Source organism: Oncorhynchus tshawytscha, unplaced genomic scaffold, assembly GCF_018296145.1.
Source record: "Oncorhynchus tshawytscha isolate Ot180627B unplaced genomic scaffold, Otsh_v2.0 Un_contig_4572_pilon_pilon, whole genome shotgun sequence".
Taxonomy (NCBI): domain Eukaryota; kingdom Metazoa; phylum Chordata; class Actinopteri; order Salmoniformes; family Salmonidae; genus Oncorhynchus; species Oncorhynchus tshawytscha.
In genome coordinates, this window is record NW_024609806.1 from 424069 (window position 1) to 442770 (window position 18702).

Sequence of the window (18702 nt, forward strand, 5' to 3'; positions counted from 1 at the left end):
CGGGTCACTGTGGTGACACAGCAACGGGACATGAGCCTCAGACCGTCACCTCTGTGACCCTCCCTAACGTCACCTCTGTGACTATGTCTGTGTCTCAAATAGAACATTTTCCTCTATAAAGGCCACTACTTTTGACCAGAGCCTTATGGGTAAATGCCATTTGGGATGATTATCTTGTATGTGTGCTTGTGACTGATGGATTGACTAGCAGAGAGTCTGAGTACCACTGTCAGATAAGTATGTGTCAGATAGTTACTGTGTTGAATAGTGCAATGTTCTGGTTACATGTGTAACATACAGGGTATGTAGTGTCAGGTACTTGATCAGATGCTTAGCTAAGAAAGTGTGTGGGATGCTACTGCCTCCACGTTGTTGATGTTGTTGTTTTTAACCAAGTCGAACTGTTGCCATGATATGCTATTACTTAGTTACCTACCGGAATCTGGCGTTTCTATTGAATTATGCTCTTTTTCTAGAAAGGACCCTGACTGTTACCCTAGCAACCCATCGATGCTATTTAGAGGGCGTTACATGTAATGAAAGATTGAACGGTGTTGAGAATATGTTCAAATTGAAGCAATACATCCTAGTATTGTTGTTCTATCAGCCATATTGCCCTGCACTGTGATACCAGCTAGCCGAGGCAGCTCTGGAGGCAGACCCCTGACCTCTGTCTCCTCCACTCTCCTGGAGGCTGTCCCCTGACCGCTGTCTCATCCACTCTCCTGGAGGCTGTCCCCTGACCCCTGTCTCCTCCACTCTCCTGGAGGCTGTCCCCTGACCCCTGTCTCCCTCTCTCCTGGAGGCTAACCCCTGTCACCTCCACTCTCCTGGAGGCTGACCCCTGTCTCCTCCACTCTCCTGGAGGCTGTCCCCTGACCGCTGTCTCATCCACTCTCCTGGAGGCTGTCCCCTGACCCCTGTCTCCTCCACTCTCCTGGAGGCTAACCCCTGTCTCCTCCACTCTCCTGGAGGCTGACCCCTGTCTCCTCCACTCTCCTGGAGGCTGACCCCTGACCTCTGTCTCCTCCACTCTCCTGGAGGCTGTCCCCTGACCGCTGTCTCATCCACTCTCCTGGAGGCTGTCCCCTGACCCCTGTCTCCTCCACTCTCCTGGAGGCTAACCCCTGTCTCCTCCACTCTCCTGGAGGCTGACCCCTGTCTCCTCCACTCTCCTGGAGGCTGACCCCTGATCCCTGTCTCCTCCACTCTTCTGGAGGCTTACCCCTGTCTCCTGCACTCTCCTGGAGGCTGACCCCTGTCTCCTCCACTCTCCTGGAGGCTGACCCCTGACCCCTGTCTCCTCCACTCTTCTGGAGGCTTACCCCTGTCTCCTGCACTCTCCTGGAGGCTGACCCCTGTCTCCTCCACTCTCCTGGAGGCTGACCCCTATCTCCTCCACTCCTCTGGAGGCTGACCCCTGACTCCTCCACTCTCCTGGAGGCTGAACCCTGACCCCTCCAATCTCCTGGAGGCTGACTCCTGTCTCCTGTACTCTCCTGGAGGCTGACCCCTGTCTCCTCCACTCTCCTGGAGGCTGATCCCCATCTCCTCCACTCTCCAGGAGGCTGACCCCTCCACTCTCCTGGAGGCTGACCCCTGACCCGTCTCCTCCACTCTCCTGGAGGCTGACTCCCTGACCCCTGTCTCCTCCACTCTCCTGGAGGCTGACCCCTGACCCGTCTCCTCCACTCTCCTGGAGGCTGACTCCTGACCCCTGTCTCCTCCACTCTCCTGGAGGCTGACCCCTGACCCGTCTCCTCCACTCTCCAGGACCAAGTAAAGCTTTAAGAGACATCTCCTTCAGTGTAGTTCTAGTGTTGCTGCAGCCAGGCTTCCAGAATCAGCGGCACATTCCAAATGACCTGAACATTCCAGATATGAGCCTTGTCCTCTGTCTGCCTCAATATCTCAGGTGGGGTTGTCATACTGTAGGAGACATATAGAGAGAGATATGTAGGTGAGATAGTTGATTGAGTCTATGCTTTTGTAGTCTGACTGTCAGTGTGTGTTTGACAGTTGAAGAACGATTGGCTGAGTTTCTATCCCTTTATAAAGGAAAAGGTCTTACAACCATCTCTAACGAGGCTCAGCAGTTTTAGCCGAATGTTTTCCAAAACATCACAACGTGCCTGAACTTCTCTGTCTTTTTTTATTACTAAATGGAATGTCAATTGTTTCAAATACTTTTTAATCATCATGAACTTTTCCATTGAGCTAGCAAGCCTTTATAAGTGATTGTTCCCCCAGTCTCAGTGAGTGTAGTGTTGATGGACACTGTGTGTCTGCTGTTGGTGTGTTTTTATGCCATTTAGCAGAGTTCTTTATTCAACCACGTAGTCATGTAAACATTCTTTATGTGTGGATGGTCACGGGAATCAAACCCACTATCCTGTTGTTGCAAGTGTCATGCTCTACCAACTGACCTACAGAGCACCAGTGTGTTGTCAGGGAGTTTAGTCTGTAAGGGCAAAACCAGCTGGCTGACTGACCAGGGAGGAAAAAGCTGACCTTCAGTCTAACCTCTCCATTCTAGCTCCAACCCAGCTCTCCCACAGACCGGCTGACATGTCTGTGTGTGTGTCTGTCTGTGTGTGTGTGTGCATGTGTCTGTGTGCGTGTGTCTGTCTATGTCTATGTGTGTGTGTGTGTGTGTGTGTGTGTGTGTGTGTGTGTGTGTGTGTGTGTGTGTGTGTGTGTGTGTGTGTGTGTGTGTGTGTGTGTGTGTGTCTGTGTGTCTGTGTGTGTGTGTCTGTCTGTGTGTGTGTGTGTGTGTCTGTCTGTGTGTGTGTGTGTGTGTCTGTGTGTGTGTGTGTGTGTCTGTGTGCATGTGTGTGTGTGTGTGTCTGTGTCTGTGTGTGTGTGTGCGTGTGTCTGTGTGCGTGTGTCTGTCTATGTGTGTGTGTGTGTGTGTGTGTCTGTCTGTGTGTCTGTGTGTGTGTGTGTGTGTGTGTGTCTGTGTGTGTGTGTGTGTGTGTGTGTGTGTGTGTGTCTGTGTGTGTGTGTCTGTGTGTGTGTCTGTGTGTGTGTGTCTGTGTGTGTGTGTGTGTGTGTGTGTCTGTGTGTGTGTGTGTCTGTGTGCATGTGTCTGTGAGCGTGTCTGTCTGTGTGTCTGTGTGTGTGTGTGCGTGTGTGTGTGTGTGTGTGTGTGTGTGTGTGTGTGTGTGTGTGTGTGTGTGTGTGTGTGTGTGTGTGTGTGTGTGTGTGTGTGTGTGTGTGTGTGTGTGTGTATGAATGTTTTCCATCAACACATCTTCCAATAGCCCTAACTAGTAGGAAAGCTCAATATTCGCTTTAGTTTTGACCACGACTCTGTCATGCTTGCTTAAGTCACCCCTTAGTTAGCACTGATCTAGGATCAGTTTACGCTCCCCATATCCAAACCTAAACCATTAGTGGAGAGGGATTCTAAACAGACCGTAGCTCAGTGTCTGGGAGAAACTCCACTTTTCCCTGAACATGTTGATACTTCAACATAGTACATATGACTACATCCTTTAGTAGGAGTGAGCCAAGCAGCTCTACAGCCAGGTGAGCTAAAGAGACATCATGTAGCTGTCTATGCACTTTGACCTCTGGGATATCCAGAGGGTAGAATAGCCATATTGAGGTCTCAGTGATGCCCGGTTCAATACACCAGCGAGACTCTGTGTGACTGACTGTTGATCTGTAGTGAGACTGACTGACTGACTGTTGATCTGTAGTGAGACTGACTGACTGACTGACTGTTGCTCTGTAGAGAGACTGACTGACTGTTGATCTGTAGAGACTGACTGAGAGACTGACTGACTGTTGATCTGTAGAGACTGACTGACTGACTGATGCTCTGTAGAGACTGACTGAGTGGCTGTTGCTCTGTAGAGAGACTGACTGACTGTTGATCTGTAGAGAGACTGACTGACTGACTGTTGATCTGTAGAGAGACTGACTGACTGACTGTTGCTCTGTAGAGACTGACTGACTGACTGTTGCTCTGTAGAGACTGACTGACTGAGTGGCTGTTGCTCTGTAGAGAGACTGGCTGAGTGACTGTTACTCTGTAGAGACTGTTACTAGAGACTGACTGCATAGCAGTGACTGTTACTCTGTAGAGACTGACTACTGACTGTTACTCTGTAGAGACTGACTGCATAGCACTGACTGTTACTCTGTAGAGACTGACTGCATGGCAGTGACTCTGTAGAGACTGACTGCATGGCAGTGACTGTTACTCTGTAGAGACTGACTGCATGGCAGTGACTCTGTAGAGACTGACTGCATGGCAGTGACTCTGTAGAGACTGACTGCATGGCAGTGACTCTGTAGAGACTGACTGCATGGCAGTGACTCTGTAGAGACTGACTGCATGGCAGTGACTGTGCCTAATGGTGAGGCTCCACAGGGTGCTCCTTATAAAGCTTTAATCATGTACCTTTCAGATGCGTTACTACAACATTGTTCAGCTCCAGTTTGTCTCACTGTGAACGGTAACTAAATCAATAAGGTCAACTGGAAACATGCATTCCCTTTTTCTCCAGTGTGATGCACAAAGGTCTTGTAGAAAGGCTCGGGCAGTGGGTTTGAGGCAGGTGTTGCACGTGTGTGATAACAACTGAACTTATGAAAGGTTGAACATGTATTAAGGGCTTCCTGTATTGCAAACAAGTGAAACACCTACAAAGCGCCTTATTTCATTGACTTTGTATTTTCTTTTGAATCTCTAAAGGTTGTGGCTTATTACTTTCACCAACTACTTGAGTATTTAACTGTTCTGAAATAAAACATGTTGCATCATGGGGAATATATGGCATTGACCTCAACATATTCAACTGGAATTGTTGTTAGATGTTTTGTTGGAATAACAGCTAATAGTGTGGAGTTTCTAGTTAACAGACAGGTCAAGCATAAGGAAGACTGGTTTGTCTAACTGTACAGGCAGACATAAAGACAGGTTAGTGAGTTCAGGATGAGTGTGTGTGGGTTTCTGGGAGAGAGGTGGAGGACAATGCCTGCACATTAATACAAGTATAAATGTATCATTTTAAATATAAAACTATAAATATTGTATAGAATGTCATTCATTTTTATAATCTTGTCTGTAGATGTAATGCAACCACCTCTCTTTTTGAAAGGAGTCTTTGATGTTTTGTACATGTATGTAAATGATGTTTCTGCGTAGCACTTGTTTGCAGCCTTCTCAGTGTATGTTCGTCAAGGTTCATTTCCGCGCTTCCATACGTGTCCACGGTGTACTATACGTCATGGATTGATGAATTCAGAATGGCCTGCAGAACCTTGTACATGTTTGTGTCTCTCATCACAGCATATTGTTTGGTCTGCGTTTGGTTCAGCAGTTGTTCAGATGTTACACATCACTGCGGCTACACTACAGCAGGAGAATAAAGCACTTGTTCTGTAACATTACTCAGCTGGCTCAAATGACTTCAGATGTACCTTTTGAAGCACAGACAAACCATATAACCTTAAAATGTACACCGAGTATACACCAGTGGGGGCTGGTGAGGGGAGGACGGCTCATAATGATGCTGTGGTTGTTGACACAAACTGGTGCGCCTGGCACCTACTACCATACCCAGTTCAAAGGCACATGTTTTGTCTTACTCATTCACCCTCTGATTGCCACACACACAATCCTTGTCTCTGTTGGCTCAAGGCTTAAAAATCCTTCTTTAACATGTCTCCTCCCCTTCAGCGCCACTGACGAAGTGGATTTAACATCAATAAGGGATCATATCTTTCACCTGGATTCACCTGGTCAGTCTGTAGAACGAGCAGGTGTTCTTAATGTTTTGTCCACTCAGTGTATCTACATATACAGTAGAGCACATGTTCATGGTACTGTACTGTAATCAGGATGTGTGTGAATATGTGGCAAGGGGAGCATGTCCTGATAGATCTGAGGCTGAAGCAACTCCTTAGTGACCAATAATACACATGGTCTTCCAATATAAAGCCCTGACCATTGATTTCTCATTAAATAGTTCTGTGTTTAAATGTTCTAAAACCATCAAGAACTATGGAGATGTCTAGACTTCTTAAATTAAGTTTAATGAGCTGATAAGTAGCATGATGTTTTGCCTTGGTACGTGACAGAGCAAGGAGTAGTCATCTCACTGCCCAAACCACCAGATGATCATGCCAGCCTGTTTCTCTGTTACTGGTTAGTACTTTCTAAAACAGTCTGCCATGATTGTCTGTAGAGGTTATTGAGTTCTCGGAGTAGTACCTACTATTACCTAAACAGAGGTAGGTATTGCAGCCTATTCAGAGTTGAATTGTTATTTTTTTGATTAAACAGGATGGTTGAGTATGACTGAATCATCTGACAGGTAGAATAAAAAAGGTCTTGGTCATTATCTGAAGTTGGAGAACTTTTACCAAAGTTGTATAAGAGAAACTATTCAGTAACTTTGTTGCATTTACAAGGGACAACACCACCGGGCATTTACAGTATTTCAAACACCAGCGCCCTCTGGTGTTCATGCATTGAACTTGTTTGACGGACCCATGTTGGTTTCATTTATTTTTTTATTACAATTGCATTGTATGCCATCTCTTCATCTTAAATCATACATTGATCATGTGCAGCATAAATCATTATTCCCCAGTCAAAAAAAATACTCATTTTGACAGATCCACAGAATAGCAAACATGAGGATTCATTGGCAGTGCATCAGAGTGCAGTCAGAATCTGAGGGTTAAAGTAGGATTTAGGAGGTCATTAAAGTCTGATGAAGGCAGCATGGCTGTCCAGACGTCTCTATCCATGACATGTATTCCTTTCTAGGTGATAGACCTCTACCATGTATAATTGTGTTTGAAATAAACAGCCACTGGGAATCTGGAGACACTCCGAATCAAAAGGTGGAAGAACTCAGATCAACTGTGTTCCTGCTCAGTCCCGCCCACTTAAATAAATCCCTGTGTTGAGAGGAATCTGTCAATCATATCAAAGGACCTCTGTGGTTGGTCGTATGGTAGTATGTGTCCTCCCCCTCGTATAATCACCTGCATGACAAGGAGACAAACAGACAGACAGGTTTAGCATGTGAACCAGTTTCCCCATCAGCAGCACTGTGTTCCCACCTGGTGTCCATAAAGTTGATCGTATCTTCCTGGCACAGCGATTTTGAAGAAGACTCTACTTGCAATAATTGTCACGTGCTTGTTTTTTTCCTACTAAACTTAGTTGAATGCACTGACTAAGGTGTTCTGCATGAGATCTACTGCTAAATTACTCACATTATGTTTAGTAATGCTATGTTAACATTTTCCATTTTAAAGGGTGGCCAAATGCCCTGAATACCCAGTAAAGTCCTGGGCCCAGATTCACAAAACACTTCTTACACAATAACTTAAGAGCAGTGGCTTCTTCTTTGTTGAGTGGCCTTTCAGGTTATGTCGATATAGGACTCACTTTACTGTGGATATAGATACTTTCCTACATGTTTCCTCCAGCATCTTCACAAGGTCCTTTGCTGTTGTTCTGGGATTGATTTGCACTTTTCGCACTAAAGTACGTTCATCTCTAGGAGACAGAACGCGTCTCATTCCTGAGCTGTATGACGGCTGCGTGGTCCCATGGTGTTTATACTTGCGTACTATTGTTTGTACATATCAATGTGGTACCTTCAGGCATTTGGAAATTGCTCCAAGGATGAACCAGACTTGTGGAGGTCTACAATTTTTTTTTCTGAGGTCTTGGCTGATTTCTTTTGATTTTCCCATGATGTCAAGCAGAGAGGCACTGAGTTTCAAGGCAGGCCTTGAAATACATCCACAGTTACACCTCCAATTGACTCAAATTATGTCAATTAGCCTATCAGAAGCTTCTAAAGCCATGACATCATTTTGTGGAATTTTCCAGGCACAGTCAACTTAGTGTATGTAAACTTCTGACCCACTGGAATTGTGATACAGGGAATTATAAGCGAAATAATCTGTCTAAACAATTGTTGGAAAAATTACTTGTGTCATGCAAAGTAGATGTCCTAACTGACTTGCCAAAACTATAGTTTGTTGACAAGAAGTTTGTGGAGTGGTTGAAAAACGAGTTTTAATGACTCCAACTTAAGTGTATGTAAACTTCTGACTTCAACTGTATCTTCTTACGATGTTTGTTGCTAGGCACCCGATTTAGCTAGCTATCTGGCTAGCAATGGCAATCATGTTAGCAAATTTCCAACTGAGATTACTCTTCTAAAACATGTTCTTGGGTTTAAAATAATAAATACTGAAACTTTCAGATGAAGTTTGTGAGTGAATTAAACATGTTCAATTGCTTTAATGAGCTGTTTCTCTCACTGCCCTGAGGTTAAGACCAGGGTTCAGCCATCTCAGAATGCAACAACACTTCCAAGAACTTTATTTTCAAGAATCTAATTTCTGAACTTTTTGCTTCAGGAGAAACATAAGAAATAGTGCAAGAGAATTTCCTCGATCCTTTTTGAGGAATAGCAACTTTGCTTAACTTTCTTCTTAAGTCTATAGTTAAGGAAACAAAATGGCAGCTAAGAAGAAATGTCTTCTGAAGAAGGTTTTTGTGAATCGGACCCCTGGACACAGACATGCAGTACTCACCTGGTAGAATTCCCCTACTTGGCGAACATATCCAGCCACCTCTGTGTCCTCTGGCTGGATCTTCCAATGGAAGCGAGAGGCTTTGTTGAACTCATCAGCCCCGGTCCAGTTCACCGTGGGCAGGAACCTCTCGGTCAGGGGGGCCGCCACAATCACATCCAGCTGACCACTGTAAATCAACACCTGTGTGTGTGTGTGTACAGAAGAAAGAGAGAAACACAGATAAGGCATTCATTTAATGATTACAGTATAGTGGTCCAAGCAATAGCTGAGGAGAGGAGTTAGTGACGGACGCCGTAGCTCGAGACGGACGCCGTAGCTCGTGACGGATACTGTAAACCAAAGTTAAACCATGGCTCAGTTGGTAGAGCACGCCGCTCGCAGAGCAAGGATTGTGGGTTAGATTCCCTGGGCCACCCATACATAAAATGGACGCACGCGTCAGTGTCTCTGGATAAAAGCGTCTGCTAAATGGCATATATTATATATCTGTGCTGTTAATAGAAGCATGTCTGAGTGCTAGATGGGCATCGACTCTAGTCTCACCCTGTAGTTGTCCATGAGCGTGGCGAGCCAGGGTTTGATGCTCTTCATGACGTCCTGCAGCAGGTGTTTCTCCACCTCCGAGCCGTCGTGGAACGTCAGGTTCCCCACGTGGATGGAGCGCCGCACCTCTGCCAGCGTCACAAACTGGGAGAAATACTCCTGATCTGCAGGCTCCTGTAGCATAGAGAACCATAAAATAACATTTTATTATTAAAACGTGCATCTGTGTGTAAGTGTAACAGTGGAACTTTAAACCGTCCCCTCGCCCATACCCGGGCGCGAACCAGGGACCCTCTGCACACATCAACAACAGTTACCCACGAAGCATCGTTACCCATCGCTCCACAAAAGCCGCACCACCGCTAACTAAGCTAGCGTTTCACATCCGTTACATAAGTCTTGTAAGACACATTTCATTCAGGAAATCTTCCCTGGGTAATATAACTGGACCTTTATTCAAACAGCTGGGTGTCTGTGTAAGCCTCGCTCTGTGTACCTACCTGACCTTTATTCAATCAGCTGGGTGTCTGTGTAAGCCTCGCTCTGTGTACCTACCTGACCTTTATTCAATCAGCTGGGTGTCTGTGTAAGCCTCGCTCTGTGTACCTACCTGACCTTTATTCAATCAGCTGGGTGTCTGTGTAAGCCTCGCTCTGTGTACCTACCTGACACTGCAAGTAATTGAAGTAGTTGGTGCAGCCAGTGGCGTTCTGGAAGAACGAGGGGTACGGCAGAATGTCACCATTCAGCAAGCTGTCAAATACCTGCAGGACAAGAGGACAGTGGAAGAACGAGGGGTACGGTAGAATGTCACCATTCAGCAAGCTGTCAAATACCTGCAGGACAAGAGGACAGTGGAAGAACGAGGGGTACGGTAGAATGTCACCATTCAGCAAGCTGTCAAATACCTGCAGGACAAGAGGACAGTGGAAGAACGAGGGGTACGGTAGAATGTCACCATTCAGCAAGCTGTCAAATACCTGCAGGACAAGAGGACAGTGGAAGAACGAGGGGTACGGCAGAATGTCACCATTCAGCAAGCTGTCAAATACCTGCAGGACAAGAGGACAGTGGAAGAACGAGGGGTACGGCAGAATGTCACCATTCAGCAAGCTGTCAAATACCTGCAGGACAAGAGGACAGTGGAAGAACGAGGGGTACGGTAGAATGTCACCATTCAGCAAGCTGTCAAATACCTGCAGGACAAGAGGACAGTGGAAGAACGTACCAGGAAGTTGGAGGCCTTGAAAGAATGACTGCCAGACATTCAGATATGTAGAGTGGACAACAAACACACAGGTTATTGTGTTAGCAGATGCAGTCAGTGTCTTACCTCAAAGGCCGCCACCCATTTCTCCTGCTGGATGAGCTGCACCCCGCTGGCTGTCTGCTGCTCAACATACTGCTTCTGGAGCATGTCTATCAGACCTGTCTGGTACAGGAAGTCACCATACCCTCCCAGCATCTGAGAGAGAGAGACAGAACAGGTGAGACCAAGGGAAAGAGCAAATGAAGAACAAAAACAACCATTTTTTTGTTCATCCTGGAGATATAATAATATATTTTAAATGATATTACTGATTTATTTCATATTAAATCAGAAGTGTCAAACAAAGCTGAGTAAAGTTGAAATCACGGTGTATTAAAACACAACCGACCAGCTCTGGGTCACAGAGGCCGTCTCCAATGGCAACTCCCTTGAAGTTGATCTTCACCTTAGCAATGGGGTTATGCTTATGGATGTAGTAACCAATGGCTGGGACATACTTTCCTGCATAGGACTGAGGACATAGAGGACAATTCCAATCAACTTTAGTGTCTGTGTTCTGATTGCAGAAAGTCATTTCAATTTTATGTTATTATGCATTTAAGTGCAAAGATTATTCTTGTTGCTATAGCAGAGACCCTAAAATAACCATTTTAAGACCTTGTTCAGCATCATAAAAGGGAATAAAAAGCAGATGTCTTTGTAGCTAGGATTTGGGGAATTTGCCAACTAGGATGTAGGGAAGTTGTGTAATGTTATGTGGAACACAGATGTGGAGACTAGAACCAAACTCACCTCTCCTGTAGCATAGAAGTCATTGGACTGATACTCAGAGAAGATCTGGAAGAACTGAGTCAATGCGCTAGAGGACAAAGACACAAGATGAGAAAAACAATGGATGCCATGTGACATAACCAAGGTCCTAGATGTACATTGACCAGAGACCATGATGCCATGTGACATAACCAAGGTCCTAGATGTACAGTGCCTTGCGAAAGTATTCGGCCCCCTTGAACTTTGCGACCTTTTGCCACATTTCAGGCTTCAAACATAAAGATATAAAACTGTATTTTTTTGTGAAGAATCAACAACAAGTGGGACACAATCATGAAGTGGAACGACATTTATTGGATATTTCAAACTTTTTTAACAAATCAAAAACTGAAAAATTGGGCGTGCAAAATTGCAAAACTGTACATTGACCAGAGACCATGATGCCATGATGACATAACCAAGGTCCTAGATGTACATTGGACATGCGTCCTCCGAAACACGACCCTGCCAAGCCGCACTGCTTCTTGCCACACTGCTCACTTAATCCGGAAGCCAGCCGCACCAATGTGTCAGAGGAAACACTGTATAACTGCCGCTTTCAAGGTGCGGGACTCTAACCCGGAAGCTTACAAGAAATCCTGCTATGCCGTCAACCATCAAACAGGCAAAGCGTTAATACAGGGCTAAGATTGAATCATATACACCGGGTCCGACGCTCATCTTATGTGGCAGGGCTTGCTAACTATTACAGACTAGAAAGGGACAGCCGCGAGCTGCCCAGTGACACGAGCCTACCAGACGAGCTAAATCACTTCTATGCTCGCTTCAAGGCAAGCAAGACTGAGGAATGCACAAGAGCATCAGCTGTTCCGGACGACTGTGTGATCACCCTCTCCGTAGCCGACATGAGTAAGACCTTTAAACAGGTCAACATACACAAGACTGCGGGGCCAGACGGATTACCAGGACGTGTGCTCCGGGCACGTGCTGACCACCTGGCAGTGGCTTCACTGACATTTTCAACATGTCCCTGATTGAGTCTAATACCAACATGTTTCAAGCAGACCACCATAGTCCCTGTGCCCAAGAACACTAAGGCAACCTGCCTAAATGACCACAGACCCGTACCACTCACGTCCGTAGCCATGAAGTGCTTTGAAAGGTTGGTAATGGCTCACATCAACACCACTATCCCAGAAACCCTAGAACCACTCCAATTTGCATACCACCCAAACAGATCCACAGATGATGCAATCTCTATTGCACTCCACACTGCCCTTTCCCACCTGGACAAAAGGAAGACTTATGTGAGAATGCTATTCATTGATACAGCTCAGCGTTCAACACCATAGTACCCTCAAAGCTCATCACTAAGCTAAGGATCCTGGGACTAAACACCTTCCTCTGCAACTGGATCCTGGACTTCTTGACGGGACACCCCCAGGTGGTGAGGGTAGGTAGCAACACATCTGCAACGCTGATCGTCAACACTGGAGCTCCACAGGGGTGCGTGCTCAGTCCCCTCCAGTACTCCCTGTTCACCCACGACTGCATGGCCAGGCACGACTCAAACACCATCATTAAGTTTACAGACGACACAACCGCCTGATCACCGACAACGAAGAGACAGCCTATAGGGAGGAGGTCAGAGACCTGGCCGGATGGTGCCAGAATAACAACCTATCCCTCAATGTAACCAAGACTAAGAAGATGATTGTGGACTACAGGAAAAGGAGGACCGAGCACGTCCCCATTCTCATCAACGGGGCTGTAGTGGAGCAGGTTGAGAGCGTCAAGTTCCTTGGCGTCCACATCAACAACAAACTAGAATAGTCCAAACACACCAAGACAGTCGTGAAAAGGGCACGACAAAGCCTATTTCCCCTCAGCAAACGAAAAAGATTTGGCATGGGTCCTGAGATCCTCAAAAGGTTCTACAGCTGCAACATCAGTTGGATGCAACCTCACTGGTTGCATCACTGCTTGGTACGGAATTTTCTCGGCCTCTGACCGCAAGGCACTACAGAGGGTAGTGCATACGGCCCAGTACATCACTGGGGCTAAGCTGCCTGCCATCCAGGACCTCTACACCAGGCGGTGTCAGAGAAAGGCCCTAAAAATTGTCAAAGACCCCAGCCACCCCAGTCATAGACTGTCTACTACCTCATGGCAAGCGTTCCTGGAGTGCCAAGTCTAGGACAAAAAGGCTTCAACAGTTTTTACCACCAAGCCATAAGACTCCTGAACAGGTAATCACATGGCTACCCGGACTATTTGCATTGTGTTCCTCTCCCCCAACTGCTCTTTTTACGCTGCTGCTCCTCTGTTCATCATATATGCATAGTCACTTTAACTATACATTCATGTACATACTACCTCAATTGGGCCGACCAACCAGTGCTCCAGCACATTGGCTAACCGGGCTATCTGCATTGTGTCCCACCCACCACCCCCTATTTTAAGCTACTGTTACTCGCTGTTCATCATATATGCATGGTCACTTTAACCATATCTACATGTACATACTACCTCAATCAGCCTGACTAACTGGTGTCTGTATGTAGCCTCGCTACTTTTATAGCCTCGCTACTGTATATAGCCTGTCTTTTTACTGTTGTTTTATTTCTTTACTTACCTATTGTTCACCTAACACCTTTTTTGCACTCTTGGTTAGAGCCTGTAAGTAAGCATTTCAGTTTCAGTTGTATTCGGGGGACGTGACAAACTTTGATTTGATTTGACTGTGTCAGCACGCATGCGCTCTGCCCGCCACAGGAGTCGCTAGAGCGCGATGGGAAGAAGACTTCCCAGGCGGCCAAATCCTCCCCTAACCCGGACGACGCTGGGCCAATTGTGCGTCGCCTCATGGGTCTCCCGGTCGCGGCCCGGCTGCAACACAGCCCGGGATCGAACCCAGATCTGTAGTGAGGCCTCAAGCCCTGCAGTGCATTAGACCGCTGCACCACTCAGAAAGGCCACCATCAGATCTTTACAATGCTTAGAGAAGTGTTTTCCATCTTAGGAACCACATCAATATGATAGAATGATATTACAATCTGTGCATAGTGTAAGGCTGTGTTTACACAGGCAGCTCAATTCTGATCTTTTGCCCATTATTATGGGCAAAAGAGCTGGTCTGATTGGTCAAAAGACCAATTGGTGAATAAAAGATCAGAATTGAGCTGTCTGTAAATACAGCCTAATGCACCCAGAACTTCAGTGACCAGTCTTACCTGTACAGATCTCTGCCTACATCATCCTGGTTCTGAGCAAAGCCTCGGTCATCATCAGTGAAACTGAACCCTGTTCCTACCTGGACAAGAAAACACACACCTGACATTATAATCACATACTGTACATGCTGTTAGGTAACATTACAATCCCATACTGCACATGCTGTTAGGTAACATTATAATCCCATACTGCACATGCTGTTAGGTAACATTATAATCCCATACTGCACATGCTATTAGGTAACATTATAATCCCATACTGCACATGCTGTTAGGTAACATTATAATCCCATACTGCACATGCTATTAGGTAACATTATAATCCCATACTGCACATGCTATTAGGTAACATTATAATCCCATACTGCACATGCTGTTAGGTAACATAATAATTCCATACTGCACATGCTGTTAGGTAACATTATAATCCCATACTGTACATGCTGTTAGGTAACATTATAATCCCATACTGCACATGCTGTTAGGTAACATTATAATCCCATACTGCACATGCTGTTAGGTAACATTATAATCCCATACTGTACATGCTGTTAGGTAACATTATAATCCCATACTGCACATGCTGTTAGGTAACATTATAATCCCATACTGCACATGCTGTTAGGTAACATTATAATCCCATACTGCACATGCTGTTAGGTAACATTATAATCCCATACTGCACATGCTGTTAGGTAACATTATAATCCCATACTGCACATGCTATTAGGTAACATTATAATCCCATACTGCACATGCTGTTAGGTAACATAATAATCCCATACTGCACATGCTGTTAGGTAACATTATAATCCCATACTGTACATGCTGTTAGGTAACATTATAATCCCATACTGCACATGCTGTTAGGTAACATTATAATCCCATACTGCACATGCTGTTAGGTAACATTATAATCCCATACTGCACATGCTGTTAGGTAACATTATAATCCCATACTGTACATGCTGTTACATTTCACATACTATTAAGTAACATTACACACATTTTGATGAGAAAACTATTAAAGCAGCATAGAAACCAAATCAAACCTGTCTGATACAGGATGTCCTAAATGGCACCCTATTCCCTATTTAATACACTTCTTTTGACAAGAGGACGTGGTCAAAAGTAGAGCACTATAAAAAGGGAATAGGGTGCCATTTGGATGCAAACAAACTGTGTTCATACATTCACACGAAGGAAGTAGAAGCCATACGTACTGGATTGTCGATGTACAGAACAGAGTATCTGGATGTCCAGGGATAGTCTCTGTAGCCCACTGTAAACAGGTGAAACAACACAATACATGGAGAGAGCTGAAGGTCCCATCACTACAGTAGGAACATACAGGTGGCTTTCTGATAGAAATGACAGACAGGGGTCAGTACAGAGTCACGTTATTATACACTAGACAGGGGTCAGTACAGAGTCATGTTATTATACACTAGACAGGGGTCAGTACAGAGTCATGTTATTATACACTAGACAGGGGTCAGTACAGAGTCATGTTATTATACACTAGACAGGGGTCAGTACAGAGTCATGTTATTATACACTAGACAGGGGTCAGTACAGAGTCATGTTATTATACACTAGACAGGGGTCAGTACAGAGTCATGTTATTATACACTAGACAGGGGTCAGTACAGAGTCATGTTATTATACACTAGACAGGGGTCAGTACAGAGTCATGTTATTATACACTAGACAGGGGTCAGTACAGAGAAATATGGCTATGTTGGTACCTGTTAGGTTCTTCAATACAACGTAGGGTCCATGTTCCACAAACAGCCCAAACATAGACGTGCCCCCAGGACCCCCCTGCAGCCACAGCAGGACTGGAGCAGTCTCAGGCCACTCCTGCAGAGAGACAGACAGACAGATACAAGTTAGTAGTTCTCTAACAGTGGATAGTGGAGGTATCTTAGTGAGAGGCCTCCACCCAAAACCCTTCTAATACAACACTGCCACCTTGTGGCTAAGTCATTGACACAGTTATGAAGGAAACACTGTTTAATCACTAGGACCTTGGTAATGTAGGTAGCAGAAAGGACTTGTTTTGTACTTACTTTATAGAGGCTAAGCCCATAAGTCTTTTGTTAAGTTTTCTGAAACCAAAACCTGTTGAAATGTACAATCCAAATAAAACTGTGCCCTGATTCACACATTCCTTTACAGGAGCTGATAAAAGGTGATTGCTAGACAAACACATGCTATTGATTCTTGTCACGAGTGAAACTACAGAGGACACTGCAGCTGATATGGGTGGCACCCTATTCTCTATGGGGCCCTGGTCACAAGTAGTGCACTACAAAGGGAACAGGGTGCCATTTGGGACACATGGTACTGTAGTGTAGTGTACCTGAGCAGGGAAGAACCAGAAGTAGAGGTTGCTGTTGTATTTCTTGTTGACAGTGAGGTAGCCAGCATAACTCTTCACATTGGCACCAGGCAGGGGACCTACCAGACTCTGCTTCCGTGCTGAAAGATAGAACAGGTCATTGCTTTCAAATAACTGTCTCAAACCTCGTTTCATCTGAACACTACGATTAGTCTCCCTCAGACTTCTGTGTAATACTGTAACATTCATGACGTTAACATCACAACGTCATAACAACTGTTCTGCACACGGTTATGTCATGTTTTGTTGCGTGGACCCCAGGATGAGTAGCTGCTGCATGTGCAACAGCTAATGGGGATACACCTGCATTGCTTGCTGTTTGGGGTTTTAGGCTGGGTTTCTGTACAGCACTTTGAGATATCAGCTGATGTATGAAGGGCTGTAGAAATCCATTTGATTTGACCTGTGTTGATGCAAATAACATGATGCATAACGCAATCTCGTCTATTTTTTGAAAACTTGACAACTGCCTTGTACAACATTAGGGATAGCATTAACAGTTGAACAAATGAACAAAATATAGTTTCTGAGTAAAGTAAACCAACCTACCCTCTTCGATGTTGCCCTTTTCCAGGTAGGGGGTGAGAAAGAGCGGCTTGCCAGGGTCGGCTCCTCTGGAGAGCATGCTGATACGGTGAGATTTCCGGCAGAAGAAACTCGAGCAGCCCCTTGACTGTGTTGCCTCCAGAGAAGCCCACAGGAGAAGGACACTCAGCGTCTCCTTCAACATTCTGTCAGGGGTGAGTGGAGAGCAGATACATTTGATAGTTTAGTTTCAACACAATTTCATTCTCACACATGTTTGCATTATCAAATGTTCACATGTCTGCTTTAGCTAGTTTGCGCATGTATTTAAAAAAAAAAAAGTATATTCAATATAATGAAGGAATTAGCTAGCCTAGTCAAATAACCATGGAGAGAACTGCACTGCATAATCCAATGACCAGGCTTTCATACAGTTTTATTTTGCACACATACCTCATAATTGGGGCTCGCCTCCTCTGGAGCTGGAGAAACCAGCTAATCCGTGTTATAGAAGCGAGATAAATCAAATCATCTGTAGTTTCACGTTGCTGCTCCGCTGTTGTTACAAAAATGGATTGGTCACATGATCAACTGGGTGAGTGATCATGTGATTTCAAGCTGTCTTGCGCAATCAAGTCCCTCATCCAACGGTGCGTTTCTGTTTCCGGTTCTCAACCATTCTTCATGTCGAAGAACTTTCGCAACTGCTAAATTCGACACCATTTTTTTACGGTCTATCCAAATGGTTAATGAATGTTACGGTTTTCTTCAGGCATTGTATTTTTTAGCTGTTTGGTTTTAGATAAATGGATGTAGGCCTATTCACATGTTTATCTTGGGTGAATTATTTATGTGCACATGGTTAGTCAATGACGTGAGGCACTAGCATTTTTACCAAATGCAGGCTTGAGCCTACACTCAAATTGATACATAACCCCTAATCGTGGAAGACATTTTAGTATGCCTAGCTAACTGACTGAAAGGGGCCCTAAACAATTATTAGAACATTAGGTACATTTTTTTCAATATTAAATTATTTACATGAAATGGTTCAGTCCTGCCCCCAAACCAGGCGCGAACGGTACTTGCTAGCAGTGATTTGCCGGTGGAGCATCATGTCTCAGCTTGCTAAAGAAAAATCTGGCTTCCAAAAACGAAAAGAAAGAAAAAGACAGGAGAGAGAATGTCACCCAATTTTTCACAAAGGAAGTTGGGTGGAGTCCGTGTGTGGTGGAAATGAACCTGTTCGCTTAGTCCATAGTGAAATAGGCTACTTTTGCTCCCATAATATTAGTTACTTAATATTATCTTCACAGAAAATGTTTGTGTGTTTACATTTCGTTCCTCTTTTAGCCGACATTTAATCAATGCAG

At 45.0% G+C, this 18702-nt stretch overlaps 1 protein-coding gene across 1 annotated transcript; it reads right to left on the reverse strand.

Annotated features, from left to right (window-relative positions):
- Window positions 1-6510: 6510 nt before the first annotated feature.
- Window positions 6511-17940, reverse strand: cpvl (carboxypeptidase vitellogenic like). The gene is made up of 13 exons (XM_042318498.1): window positions 17783-17940; window positions 17354-17535; window positions 16766-16884; window positions 16149-16263; window positions 15624-15682; window positions 14401-14480; window positions 11189-11255; window positions 10785-10907; window positions 10460-10591; window positions 9792-9890; window positions 9127-9300; window positions 8581-8763; window positions 6511-7008 (listed from the first exon to the last, which is right to left on the reverse strand). The coding sequence occupies exons 1-13, from the start codon at window positions 17785-17787 to the stop codon at window positions 6910-6912; spliced, it is 1437 nt and encodes a 478-aa protein (XP_042174432.1). The 5' UTR covers window positions 17788-17940; the 3' UTR covers window positions 6511-6909.
- Window positions 17941-18702: the final 762 nt, after the last annotated feature.

What these genes read in the sequence shown, in the direction of transcription:
- cpvl (XM_042318498.1), bottom strand. An exon ending in AAAGGGCAACATCGAAGAGG is followed by an intron (nt 16,885 to 17,353) that starts GTAGGTTGGTTT and finishes TCTATCTTTCAG; the next exon opens with CACGGAAGCAGAGTCTGGTA. An exon ending in GCCTCTGTGACCCAGAGCTG is followed by an intron (nt 10,592 to 10,784) that starts GTCGGTTGTGTT and finishes TCTCTCTCTCAG; the next exon opens with ATGCTGGGAGGGTATGGTGA.